The following is a 13,729-nucleotide window of genomic DNA, read 5'->3' as shown; positions in this document are numbered from 1 at the left end:
ATTGGATAGTGTTTCTGGCAGTAGTGTTTTCTGACATAGTTTAGATTTTTTTTTTGCAATGTCTTTTTTGTACGTCTATACTCTGATCGCATCAAATCTAAGATTTGGCTAACCACGACATTTTTCCATTATAAGCGAAAGATAAAGTCTGTTCACACCTCGTTTGTCTAAGTTGAGTTGGTTTCTAAAAGACTATAATTCCAATGTTTGTGTTTGCGTGTCATGGAAATGCAAGTTATACATTCTAAGAATTTTCTCTATTTATAATTTGAACCATGTCAAGAAACAACTTTGAGCTTATCAGCAGCCTAAACTGTACTAGTACGTCCCATGTAGGCTTTGGTGAAATTTCAGTATTTAGATGCTCAACCTTCACGTTCAGACTATAAACTTCCCCCAAAAAATCATGGTCATTGTCCACGTGAGTAACTTTGAGCCTGTTGGGTGGATCTCAATGCTCATATGCACGACTTCCACAGAACTTTGTTATTTGAAGAAGTTCAAAATCTTATCTTTGCACTACGGGCATCATGTCCATGGCGAGGAGCAACTTTGAACTCACCGAATTCGATAATATGGGTGTCCACAGTATTTCTGGAATCAAGTTCAAACTCTTGCTCTGCTCTGAATCGTCATGCACATTGCTTTGCACAAAACAGAGTTCATTTCCACAACCAACAACAAGGTTAAAACCACCATCAATTCCATTTTACAAAACAGGTGGTGCACGGCTAACCTAGTGTACAAAAGACTGGTCCTAATTTCCTTGGCCATCGTCCTTCTTGCCCTGGCCCAGGGCCGGCTCTGGTTGTTTGGCTACATCCCGATGTTTTATGCTGTGTCAGATTATCAATCGGACGCCTTCATCTTCCGAGGCCTCTTGCCCTGGGTTGGCGAGGGGGGTCCATCAAATCTTCCAGTGGTCTAGCAAGAACGAATGGACGATTTTTATCAGTCACGGATGACAAATGTCAGATGTAAGGGGCAAACTGAAGCCACCTAACATAGAAATCTTTATAGACACAAAAAAAAGATGAGGTCCCTCGTTTCCTACTGAAATCTGGATTGATCAAAATGTAGATACTCAAAGGAACCCGGAAGTGCACCAGGGATGCAACATTGTAAAAATTCAACACTGATTATTGATTGCAAACAAAATGATTATCAAAACTAAGTTATGTCCTCCACCTTAATAATGGAAGACCTAACATACTTATTCACTTCATTTTGTGTACCAGCAGGTTCTGATAAAGCCAATTCAAGATATTACTACCTGCCTATGCGTCCTACCAAGCCTTGCACGTAACTATAGTAAAACAAAACTACAGCACCATCATTGAAGTTACTGTATACGCTCAGACTAGATCTTTCCCACTTGTGTACAAAGTCGAGACGCTGAAGATTCACGCTGCATCAAAGAAGACATATACCACATACTACCTCCGTCCTGGTTTATTGGCCCCCTTTGTAATTTGTGCTAAAGTTTGACCAAAGATTTAACTAATAAAATGTTAATGCATGTCAACAAAAAATATATCGTTGAATTCATATTTAATATAGTTTTCAATGATATAATTTTTGGTGACATGCATGAACATTTTGTTAGTTAAATCTATGATCAAAATTTGACACAAAAATACAACGAGGACTAATAAACTAGGACGGAGGTAGTACCAAAGAAAAAAACTAAAACAAAGTATTAACATCAAGGAGAAAACAAAAGAAAAAACAAACCTTCCTCTTGTGATCCCGTTTGACTGCTCTCTCACCTGAAGTAACATGCAAAATATTTACAGAGAAGTATAACCCGTCATCAGTTCCAAGAGAAAAGAAGAATCAAGAATGTAAGATGAAATGGTCTGCCTTAAATTACCTCCAAACCCAGCCATATCAGGGACAAAGGGTCGATCAATATCTCTATTAGAACGCTGCAAAAATACACACCAAAATGTTATTATTAACTAAAAGCAATTAATGTTTGGCAGGGCATTGGTATTTGGCACTGGAAGCACAATTATTAAAGAAATGATAAGAATTCCCCTTCTGTGTCTGCCAGAACTTTCCACTAGCTACATGGTACCTACACAGTAGTTAATATATATGATGGATTATCACACACATCTTAATCTTTGGATATTCTATAATTAAACTTCTGTTGGTATCGCTTTGCATCGCTTTGTTAAGAATTTAGTAAGGCCTATAAGATCAGTACTTCTATTCACGAGTTGCCTTTTGCAGTTATAAAAAGCTTGTCATGGTACTTCTTTTCTGGAATTTAATACAGATGCTTTATCACATCAGATGTCTTCCACACAGAAACAGAGAGAAAAAAGGGTAGTTACCCATTCTGCATGTACCTTAGGTGTGGTCGGTGCCTCTGTGAATGAACTTTCTCTGTTTGCTAAAACTTCAGCCTCTTTATTTTGTAGCTACAGAAGATGCAGAAGAAAACAAATTGTTAGTTGAAAGGAGGGTACTTAACCACATAAATACGCTGCCAGATGTTGCCATTTTTCTCCTTTCTTTTAATAGTGTTTTAAACAGGCACTTCCAAAAAATCAGTACATAGATGAAGGATAGATACGTTTCGATGTAAAATGTCTAAAGCATCTGGGAGCTTACCTGCTTCTGTATGTTAAGCAGTGTGAGTATCTCGTTCCGTAACTCAAGATGTTCGGCACAAACTGCTTTTGTTGGGACCTTAGGCTTCAAATTTACCTACAAAAAGGTTACAGTCGCAGCATAAGTTCGTTGCAAAACTTGGTAATTAGACCTAAAACACAATTGAAACCTAATGTATTGGTGCATGTCAAGAGCAGGCTGGTGTCAAGAAAACAAACCCCAAGATCTTGTAGAGTTTGATCCACCCTTTTAATCATTCTAATGCCAGCTGAAGCAGTTACTGCTTGAACCATTTGATCAAGTGCATGGGTTCTCAAATACACTTTAAGCTGAAAGAGTAGGTAAAGTTAGTCAAATTCATCTAAAAAGAAAAGTATGCAGATAGATATCATTCTTCATTTGGTCAATAGACGCCTTCATTCAACAAGATAACAAGACAACTTGACATAGTTAACCTAAACTACTCCCTCCGTCCGGAATTAACTGTTGCTGAAATGAGTGTATCTACACACTAAAACATGTCTAGATACACTCATTTCAGCGACAGTTAATTCCGGACAGGGTTGTACTTGTGATGTGTTTACACAGTGAAAGAACAGCACTTTCCCTTGCAACAAACAAGGCTCAACTATGAAAGCGGGCATACATTTTTTAATGTAATGACCAGAAAACACAATTAGAGATCACTTAGATCCCACAAATCCAGCAAGATAGAAGCAAGACATAAGAAAACATAATTTGAAATTAAAGAAGATACCAAGTGCAACTACAAATGTCAGCGCAACAGCTAAATATACAACTTAAAAGAAACTGCTTAAGCAACTGAAAGTTTCAGAGTTACCATCCGCAGTGTATCAGGTATGGAGGTATTCGCTGCTGCAGCTGGATGTGTAGCAGCTGAAGATGGAAGATTGTTGCTCAAGGGAGATACACCGTCAGCAGGAACCGCAGCATTAGGCAAGCTCGTCGGTGCTCCGGCTTCTTCCACGTTCTGCATACAGATCTTGAACCATTAACCAGACAGAGCAAACAACCTAATCTCAAGAATTAACTATCACAAAATATCAAGGTTAGTCAATAAGCAATGATATCACGTCCACACTTCCACACGACCTGGAATATCAAAAGGTTAAAATGCCACTTGCTTGACGAAATTATGAATATCTGAAAGATTTGCCATTAGTGATTTTATACACTGAAAATATCCTACAAGTTAACATTCAAATGTTCTTGCTTAAGAGTTAAGATTACTTTAACAATAAGAAATATGGAATCCAATGTACTGATTTACTCACTTTATTAGCAGCACGAGATTCCATAATGTGTTTTGCTTCTGCTAAAACCTGAAAAGGGAACAGTTGGGTATCACATACGTGACTTAGAATCTTAAGGATGGCAGGCATCATAAATCAAATAATCACAATATCATTGCAGGAGATTTCTAACCTCGGCATCCTTTCGTTCTTGCTGTTTTGTTTGGGAGAAGAGTGCAGACAATGCACGTTTTCTCTCGGTCTCATGAGCAGCATTGAAGGTTTCCTGAGAAGAAACACAATTGAACATATGTGGGTACAACAGAATCTATACCATAACATTGATGTAATTACTTTTAGGTAGGGAAGAGAATCAACTTATACCTTCACAAGAGGGTTTCCGGCAACTTCATCGAATGATCGAGCTCTTGCAATTAGAAGGGCCCTAGTAACTGTGATCAAGAAGACACAATAGCTACATCACAGTAAACTCACAACAATACATACATTGAATTACTGGAGATACAATTAGACTGATCATACATGCTAGCTTTACTAATTAATTACATGTAGTTATATATGCTAAATAAAAAGTCATGACACCACTTGACCTCTCATAATAATGTTACATACTCCCTCCGTCCCAAAATAAGTGCCGCTGGTTTAGGTAACAAATTTAGTAGAAAGTTGTACTAAATCAGCGAGACTTATTTTGGGATGGAGGGAGTAGTACATAGAAAGAAAGACATGCACACATAGGAGTGTGGATGCATAACAGGCCAAATGCCGGTGAATGATTAACAACCTTTATGCACTAATTTAGCGGAAAAAGGCCAGAAGTTACAATAGCATATTGTTTAAAGGATCTATTATATAAACTAGACAACTAGTTCTTCAATTGTTCCATATATTGAATGGCAAAACAGATGGAACAATCCTAAGTAACTCAGTGTTGTTTGCTTTTGAGCATGTAACATGCATGTATAAACATTAAAGTAGGAATGGGAGACATTTGCCAGGTGTGTTTTATCTGAACATAAAGATGTACAAATTTAGAAGTACCTGAATAATAACGGCTCTTTAGATCTTCCACGCTGCGAGCAGTTGGAAACCTATCTGCTATTACTATGAAACGAAGGTCAAAGCGCTGACATAATTCAAATAGCTGGTCTGTTTCTTCTCTGCTCCATGTCTGAAACAAGCACATCAAACGTTCTACTTAAAAACAACAAATTATGAACAAAAACGTACTATGGAAACTGAATGCAACACCCTAAATGATCAAAAGGTTTGTCTATGCCAGAAATGACAGCAAAGGGATAAACAGTAACACGTGCTCCTGACATTGTTATGTTAAGACAGACTGATAACTCAATGACATACACAGGTCAGGGCAAAACAGAATTGAGCAATTTTAAAGCTGCCCAACACTCTGATTGTTCCATCCAAGAGCTCAAAAGATATTATAAGGTAGAACTAATAAGCACAAAGAGGCCATGTCCCACCAATTAAGACTTGTTTACTGGCACCTTCAAATAGCTGACCACAAAAGTTTCAACGGCAAATAGAAAAGTTTTAAGTTGTTTCAAATCTTTGAACTAAACAGAATTACATCTCGTAGTGGCAATAATTGTTTATAAACATTAAGTGGCACTAAAAGCTTGGCGCAAATCAGCACAATGTTCCGATTGTAAAAATAAAGTGAGAATTAACAACCGAGCTTACATAATTTTACAGTAAACAGTACCTACAGGTTCAGTTAAATATTTCTCATACTCCTCATCGGTGTATTTAAGAACATCCACCTTCTGCAAAAGAAAGCGACAAAAAAAAGAAGTAAGCCCACAATATTGCAAGAGAACATGTCTTGCTTCATGATGTAACTAACACAATATACTCACCGTGTTATATTTTGCGAAGTCATAATCACCAGTTGGTGGAACATTATTTACAACTCTAACCTGAAACAAAAGGGTCAGAAATACTGCGAGTCCGCAAGTTGGTCATACTAAATGTTTTAAGATGTACACAACATTAGTGAAGCATCAGAGACAGACCCAGTGGTAAAGTTGCAGATTGTCAGTTCGTGCAGATGACGTGAAAGGTAGCCATTGCCATGCTACCTGCGCAAGTAATTGATATTCTCAAGTTAAACCACATACAGCAGTCCATTGGTCCCAACAGCATTCTACAGATACAAGTGACAAACTGGACACTTCATGCTTGGAATTCATGTTATGCATAAAGCCAATAGTATCATTAGAACTAGGTTTGCGGAAACTAGTGTCCCATGCAGTGATAACGATATAAAGTTGCTGACCAGAGCACATAACATTTTAATGATCTGAATTAAAGGAACAATCAACAGAAAACCAAATTCTAAGCTAAAATAAGAAAGGACATCATATAAGACTAGTCATGTTGTGCATTCTATGGCATGAAGTTCAACACAAGTTGAATTATCCTGATACATGATACTGGACTTACCCTTACACAACTATTTAATAACACTAACTGCACAAATTCAGATCACTAGCAGAGATGAAAGCAACACAGAAGGTCGGCAGTTCTACAAAAACAGAAGTCAGACTGTGGTTCATAGAGTAATTACAAAAGAAATATCCAGTTTGAGATCAAAATGCTTCATTAAGTGGTGGCGCATGTCATATGCATTATGTTCTACGATTGGGTCGCACGAAAAGCCTTTGCCAGCGACTATCCAGATGATACAATGCACCCGATGCAATATAGTCCGATAACAAAGTGCTGGTTTGACCGACGACTCAAAACAGCAATTAATTGTACATTGAATCAGTTAACATTTCGCATGTACTCCTAGTTCAACTCCGCAGGTAATGACACACTCTGGATTCCAAATTTCTCAAATGCACAAACAGTAATGTATGGAAATCTCAGTTCAAATGCTACAGCAGTAACCAGATTTTTCAATAGGTAACTGAAGCCCGAAGAGCTGCTCGCCCACCTTCTCCTTCTCAACAACAGGCCGGCGCTTCAGGTGCGAGGCCTCGATGGTCGGCATGAGCGGCGCCATTCCGACCCCTCCGGTGAGCGCGTACACCTAGATCCCCGCAACAGGCATTAGCACCGGGAGAAACAACCAAACGCGCGGCGGAGAGCGGGGAGGGTGACGAAGGGCGGTACCTCGCGCGAGACGCCATCGGGCTTGCGCTGCGGCTCCTTGGGCGCCCGCGGCTTCTTCTCCTGGGCGGACGGGAAGGAGGTCTTCTGAAGCCCGAGGATGTCCTTCGCGTCCATGGGGGATGGCCGGAGGAGGACGGGGACGCCGGTGGATGGAGCTAGGGTTAGGGTTCGGACAGTCCTCCTACCGCGACATGGGGGGCTGTCTCGAGCTCTCGCGAGGGGAAACGGATCCCGGGTTGGGGAAGACAGTGGTTAGCGGGCCGAAAAAAACTCAATCCAGACCCGGTAGGCGAAGCTGTCCGGATCTGGCCCAGGAGCCAGGAGATCACTTCCCGACCCTTGCTTGTCGGAAAATGATTGATCGTTGAGAAATGATTTATATATATATATATAATAAGTTTGTTGGGAAATTAATTTTTAGAAGGGAAAATAGACGAACGTAAACTGTAATCACGGATCGAGTATTCTTCTTTGCAAAAAGGACCCTAATCTTGTCAACAAAAAAAAATCACCATAAAGATCCGTAGGTGGTGAGGCGATATTGCTCATCATGCGATCTTCATTGTAACGAGATCCTTGTTGCAGTTGCAACATGATCCTTAATGCGTAAAGCATTTGGGGTTCACACAATTGTAGCATATGCCTCTTGTTGCCAAAAAAACCCCATCTTCGCTCTTGCCGTCGTCACCTACGTCGATGAGTATTAGTGGCGTGACACACTCCCCGAGGTCGCCTCGCTCTGCTTCTTCATGCCCTTCTGCTAGACGTCGTTGAAGCAGCAGCCGAGCACCCGCTTAGGCGCCGCCATCTCGACCGTCCGCGTCGCCTAGCTTCAACCGTCGTCTGCCAACGACGACAAGTCTGTTTCGCTGCCTGATCTCATTTCCTCTCCTCCACCGCAACTTCCTCTCGAGTCAGTGTTGTCCTTCGACTCGACAATGATGTCGTCCCCAAGCTCCCAAAGCCATGGTGTCGCCACTGCCTCCCCTTTGTCAATATGCAACACACCAACTGTTGCGTTGGAAATGATTACAACAATGGACCAGTTGCAAACATAGATTATGGAAGAGGTTTCGCCCGAGCCGTCCGATCAAAATCAGATATGACGGCCACAGAGACGATGGACGCATGTGACATTCTCAGTCGAGTGATGCCAAGCATTTTCCGTGACTGTAATCATAAGTAGAAAAAAAACGCACAAGGATACAAGAGGTTCACTAGAAAAAAAACATTCAATATAATAATTATTACAATGAGGTACATGTTCCATCGAACTACCATTGTCACCCGCACGTCGTTTATACCGGAGTCGGACTGACCTTGTCATGATAATGCAGAAGTCTTCATGCACGTGCATCTAAGGATCAACGCCCCGGAATTGCAGTTGTCATTGTTTAGCCTTTGAATCAATCCGTGAAACCGAAACACGTTGTTATGCATGCATGACGAGAAATCCTAACCTCGCCACCTGATACGTCTCCGTCATATCTATAATTTTTGATTATTCCATGTCAATATTATACGACCTTCATATATTTTTGGCAATTTTTTATACTATTTTTGGACTAACATATTGATCCAGTGCCCAGTGCCAGTTCCTGTTTGTTGCATGTTTTTTGTTTCGCAGAAAATCCATATCAAACAAAGTCCAAACGGGATAAAAACTTACGAAGATTTTTTTGAAATATATATGATTTTGGGGAAGAAGAATCAACACGAGACACCCGAGGGGGGCACGAGGCAGGGGCGCGCCCACCCTCGTGGCCACCTCGTAAGGCGGTTGGTGCCCTTCTTTCGCCGCAAGAAAGCCAATATCCGGATACAAATCGTGTTAAAATTTCAGCCCAATTGAAGTGTCAGGACCCCGATTCTAAATCACACCGATCTAGCATGTGACACCTCATATCACTTTGCGGCCTCGCGCACGGTATTCCCACGGGTGTTGCCTTACCATGACCCGGGACCGTTTGCGTCTTTTGGCTCACGTATATGATAGTATCGCTAGCAACCATATGACAGAGAACCCGGGCCGACATGACTAGTCGTGAACCCAAAGTGGCACTGACTTACGGGGACATGCATACAAGAAACAACATCGAGCATGTCGGTCAGCAGCGTGTGAATACGGGATGTAGCAACTGGGCTAACAGGACTCTGGGAACCCGGGCCGTAGCAAGCTAGGCAGGACTCCGGATGTCACCGCGTGACATTTCTTCGAAGGGACAGACATAGGAACGATGTGAATCACATGCCGGTCAGTCTAAGTGTTCCGGAGCAGTAGTGTTGGGCTAGCAGGACTCCAGTAAACATGGCTGTAGCGGACTACCATGGCTCGGTGGAAGCACTAGACTACATTTCCCCATAAGAGAGGCTACCAATGATAGACAACTAGGTTGCCGGATCCCACACATAACAATACACGTTACACGTACGCATAACATGCAAGTATGTGATGTACAACATGGCATCACAACATAACGCAAACTCATATAGATAAAGGCCCATAAGAGCCACATAGCATTTAATTCAAATAGGGGTCTCATGACCCATCATTCAGAGCATACAAGCAACGAAAGCATTACATGTCTGAGTACAGACGACTACAAAAGAAAAAGGCTGAGCAGCCTGACTATCTACAAGTCCCTCTCAAGGGTACAAGATCGTAGCTGGGATAACAAGCTACTCGTCGAAGTCCAAGCGGAACTACTAGTGAGACAGAAGTCTCATCTGCAAAACATAAATAAAGCAAACGTGAGTACAAAGGTACTCAGCAAGACTTACATCAGATCCTATCATACATGCATTAGTATCGAGGAGGCAATGTGGGGTTCAGTTGCAGCAAGCCAGCTTTGACTCAGTGGCTATCCTATTCTACGACTATGAGTAAGTCCTTTGAGGTAAGAAAGCGCACACGAGTCCACTAATCACCACATCAATACACTACTATGGATTCATTCCCGTCTCCTTACGAGAAGGCCATCCATAGCACTCACACTTGTCTTGAGCATTTTAGAGTATCCATTTCAAGTTGTCTATGTACCACGTAAGCATCCAAGAAGTCCATAACCGCGGACCCGGCTATTCGAATAGATCATGAAAACCCTGCAGGGGTGTACTTCTTCACACACGCTCTCACCACTTATCGCCATTTACACGACGTGTACTCGGCAACCTTCAAGTGGAAGCCCAGCGAGGGTGTCGGCCACGACCTGACTAACCACACAAGTCTCTCATCCAGGTTCATCGCCTATTCAGGTTCCATCCGCAAGGAGATCCGGCCGGGGTGTCGCTCACGGCCCAAAACGATGTGAGGAGGGTTCCCAAGCCCACCATCCGGGTGCCACTTGGTACACCGTGCCACTGTGCCTAGTCTGTCCCAAGCCTACCTGGCCGGATGCCACTTGGTAGACTACTAACACTACCTACAAACACCAGAAACTAGTTGCGCTTCCTGGACAGAGATCAAGTTGGTTAATAAGTCGAGAGGGGTCGAGTTACCGGAACCCAATGTGTGGTAGTATCGAGTCATTGGACAACATACATAGAACTCAGTGCTTAAGGATGGTTCTAGTGAGACAACCCACCATGTACTCCTACATGGCCTCTCACCGCTACCTTTACCAAATCATGTTCACACACTTCACTCTCAGCATCAGAACATAGAACACTGCACTCCAATTCATTCCCAATGAATTAGACCTGACACACTCTAAGCAATAGCAAGCATGGCATGGTAGGAACACAACAATGGCTTCAATCAACTCCTACACATGCTAGTGGGTTTCAACTAGTTACCATGGAATTGACAGGTCATGCAGAGGAATGGGTTCAACTACCGCAACACAAAGTAGCAGTTGAAACATTGTTGTCCTAATGCAATACCTGAGAGCAGGAGCGAGAGTAGGATTGTATCGGAATGAACAAGGGGGTTTGCTTGCCTGGTAGATTAACAGGGGGGCACTGCTCCTCAGACAGGTACTCTGGAGCACTCTTCGGAGCAGGACCTATCGAGAAGGAACGATGTCGACAATCAATACACAATCATATGCAACAATATGATGCATGAACATGGCATGTAGATGTGATGTTGTTTGAGTTAATGCATTTAGCATTCAACTTGGAAGAGGTCCATTTGAACCAAAGGTTCAAATGCAACTCTAATTTAAGTCCCTTTAAATGCCATAAGTGTGTTTTCATATATACAACATGTATAGGTTGGTTTTTCATGCATGAAAATGGTACAATTGGATAGATTGAATTTTTCTGATCATTTTTCATATATAACTTATTTTAATCTGAGCTATGGTTGAATTTCTATGAATTTTTGAAGTTTATATCATTTTGTGGAATTTCCTAATTTATTTATAAACCAGAAAATGATATATTGCGTCAGCATGACGGTGGCATGATGTCAGCGAGTCAACCGTGGCTGACCAGGTCAAACCTGGCATGTGGGGTCCACATGTCAGTGTCACAGTTAGTTAACATTGGGTTTAACTAATCCTAATATAGGGTTAGTGGCACTGGGGCCCACTGGTCAGTTTCTCAGGGGTTTAGTTAGATGGTGATTAGCCTTAAGCTAATCACCTGACCCATGGGGCCCACCTGACGGGCCGGTGTGGTCAAAGGTCAAACCCCACAGGCGTTTAGCCGCCGGCGAGGCCGAACGCAGCGGAGGGGCTCGGGAATGCGTCTCCGGTGACCAAATGGGCCGCGGAGACCATCCCCGAGGAGCTAGTGCTCACGCGCATCTAGGGGAGCAGACGGGAGGCTGCGGGGGTGGCGGAGCTCGTCGGAGCGGAGCTCGGGGCGGCGGTCGGAGCACGGTTACGGGTGGGAGCGGGCTGCAGGACACGGGGAGGCCACCCGAGGGGCTCTACGACACCCTCGTGGCACCAGGAGCACGACTGGGTGCTCGGGGGCGGCTGGCTCGGGCTCTGGCCACGGTGGCGCCATGGCCGGCGGCGATGAGGTCTCGGGCGCGGCAACTGAGCTAGCTAGGCGAGGCAAACAAGCACGGGGAGGAGGAGAGAATTAAGTAGAGCTCATGGGGAGACCGTAGACGTCGTCAGCGAGCTCGGGGACGCGCTGAGGTCGACGGTGCGGCGATGGGGATCCACGGCGGCCGGAGATGAAGACGACGACGATGGAGGCGCTCCAGGGCCTCCCGAGGCGCTTGGCTCAACGGAGAGGTAGACGGAGACGTGGCGGAGCTTGCAGACACGGAGAGAGGGCGAGGGGGAGTCGGTGGCTACGGCAACGGCGAGCGGCGGCGACGGCAGTGCTCGGGCGGGTCGATAGAGAGGGAGAGCGAGAGAGAGTGAGAGAGGTGCGGGGCGGGTGCGTGGCGGCGCGCAGAGCATCCAGGGCGATGAGGGGGAGGCTAGGCAGGCAGGTGGCGTGGCGGCACGGCGGCGCGCGCGCGTCGGCCACACGCCCTGTCCTCCTGGCGAGAGGTCAGGGACGACTGGTGTCGGCCAGCTGGCTGGGCTGGCCTGCTGGTCGCTGGGCTGCCAGGTAGGAGGCCGAGGTAAGATGTTTTTTCCCTTTTCTGTTTTCTTTTCTATTTTTCTGACATTTATTTGATTTAAAAACAATACCAAACTAGTTTATCTACTTATGCCAATTTTTGCAGGAGCTAGTGATATTATTCCAGAGCTCCTCATCAACTAGCATAATTTTTGGACATATATAAAATATATAACACTTATATATCCAAAGCAAATAAGTATTGCATTAATTCTAAATGGCCAAAATAAATATTTATGAGCTCAATAAAATATTAGTTTGAATTTTACCTCTGACCAATATTTTCAGGGAGCAACATGAACATTTTCTTGGACCTTTTTGGAGCAATTTTTATCTGGGTTATTTCCAGAAATGATTTCTGAGGGTTTCACAAATCCCTAATTCAAATTTACATGTAATTTAAACATGATGCACACATGACTAGCTAGCCTTGAGCATACCAGAACTAGGGATGTGACATGAAGTTACGGATCTCCAGGAATATAAGAAACGGTGAAAGGCCAGAATCTAGAACGCAGAAACAAAGAGAGACAGAGAGACATATCCAATCTCGGAGGGGCTCTCGCCCCTCCCATGCCATGGAAGCCAAGGACCAGAGGGGAAACCCTTCTCCCATCTAGGGAGAAGGTCAAGGAAGAAGAAGAAGGGGGGCCCTCACCCCCTCTCTTCTGGTGGCGCCGGAACATCGCCGGGGCCATCATCGTGCGACGACGATCTACACCAACACCTCCGTCATCTTCACCAACATCTTCATCACCTTCCCCCATCTATCTACGGCGGTCCACTCTCCCGCAACCCGTTGTACCCCCTACTTAAACATGGTGCTTTATGCTTCATATTATTATCCAATGATGCGTTGCCATCCTATGATGTGTGAGTATATTTTCATTGTCCTATCTGTAATTGGTGAATTGCTATGATTGGTTTAATTTGCTTGCGGTTATGTTGCTGTCCTTTGGTGTTGGGGGACGTAGTAATTTCAAAAAGAAATCCTACGCACACACACAAGATCATGGTGATGCATAGCAACGAGAGAGGAGAGTGTGTCTACGTACCCTCGTAGACTGAAAGCGGAAGCGTTAGCACAACATGGTTGATGTAGTCGTACGTCTTGACGATCCAACTGATCCAAGTACCGAACGCACGGCACCTCCGAGTTCAGC

General features: G+C 43.7%; 1 protein-coding gene across 1 annotated transcript; it reads right to left on the bottom strand.

Moving 5' to 3' along the window:
- Positions 1 to 566: 566 nt before the first annotated feature.
- Positions 567 to 7,317, bottom strand: LOC123065133 (SWR1-complex protein 4). Its single transcript, XM_044488493.1, has 16 exons — positions 7,038 to 7,317; positions 6,859 to 6,954; positions 5,933 to 5,998; positions 5,777 to 5,836; positions 5,627 to 5,683; positions 4,938 to 5,067; positions 4,260 to 4,327; positions 4,069 to 4,161; positions 3,918 to 3,965; positions 3,464 to 3,613; positions 2,841 to 2,951; positions 2,623 to 2,718; positions 2,358 to 2,429; positions 1,874 to 1,928; positions 1,735 to 1,769; positions 567 to 924 (listed from the first exon to the last, which is right to left on the bottom strand). Exons 1-16 carry the CDS (start codon positions 7,149 to 7,151, stop codon positions 850 to 852), a joined length of 1,326 nt encoding a protein of 441 aa, XP_044344428.1. The 5' UTR covers positions 7,152 to 7,317; the 3' UTR covers positions 567 to 849.
- Between the last annotated feature and the right edge of the window lie 6,412 nt (positions 7,318 to 13,729).

The sequence above is a fragment of the Triticum aestivum genome, chromosome 1A (genome assembly GCF_018294505.1).
Source record: "Triticum aestivum cultivar Chinese Spring chromosome 1A, IWGSC CS RefSeq v2.1, whole genome shotgun sequence".
NCBI lineage: Eukaryota > Viridiplantae > Streptophyta > Magnoliopsida > Poales > Poaceae > Triticum > Triticum aestivum.
The sequence above is the reverse complement of the archived record's forward strand: the minus strand, read 5'-3'. Positions and strand labels throughout refer to the sequence as shown.

Excerpts from the sequence above, each read along its gene's own strand:
- LOC123065133 (XM_044488493.1), bottom strand. The coding sequence starts at position 7,151 with ATGGACGCGAAGGACATCCTCGGGCTTCAGAAGACCTCCTTCCCGTCC. Across the intron at positions 2,952-3,463 it reads TACCTGATACACTGCGGATG|CTTAAAGTGTATTTGAGAAC; the intron begins GTAACTCTGAAA and ends CTACTCTTTCAG. Across the intron at positions 2,719-2,840 it reads AAACTCTACAAGATCTTGGG|GTAAATTTGAAGCCTAAGGT; the intron begins GTTTGTTTTCTT and ends ACCTTTTTGTAG.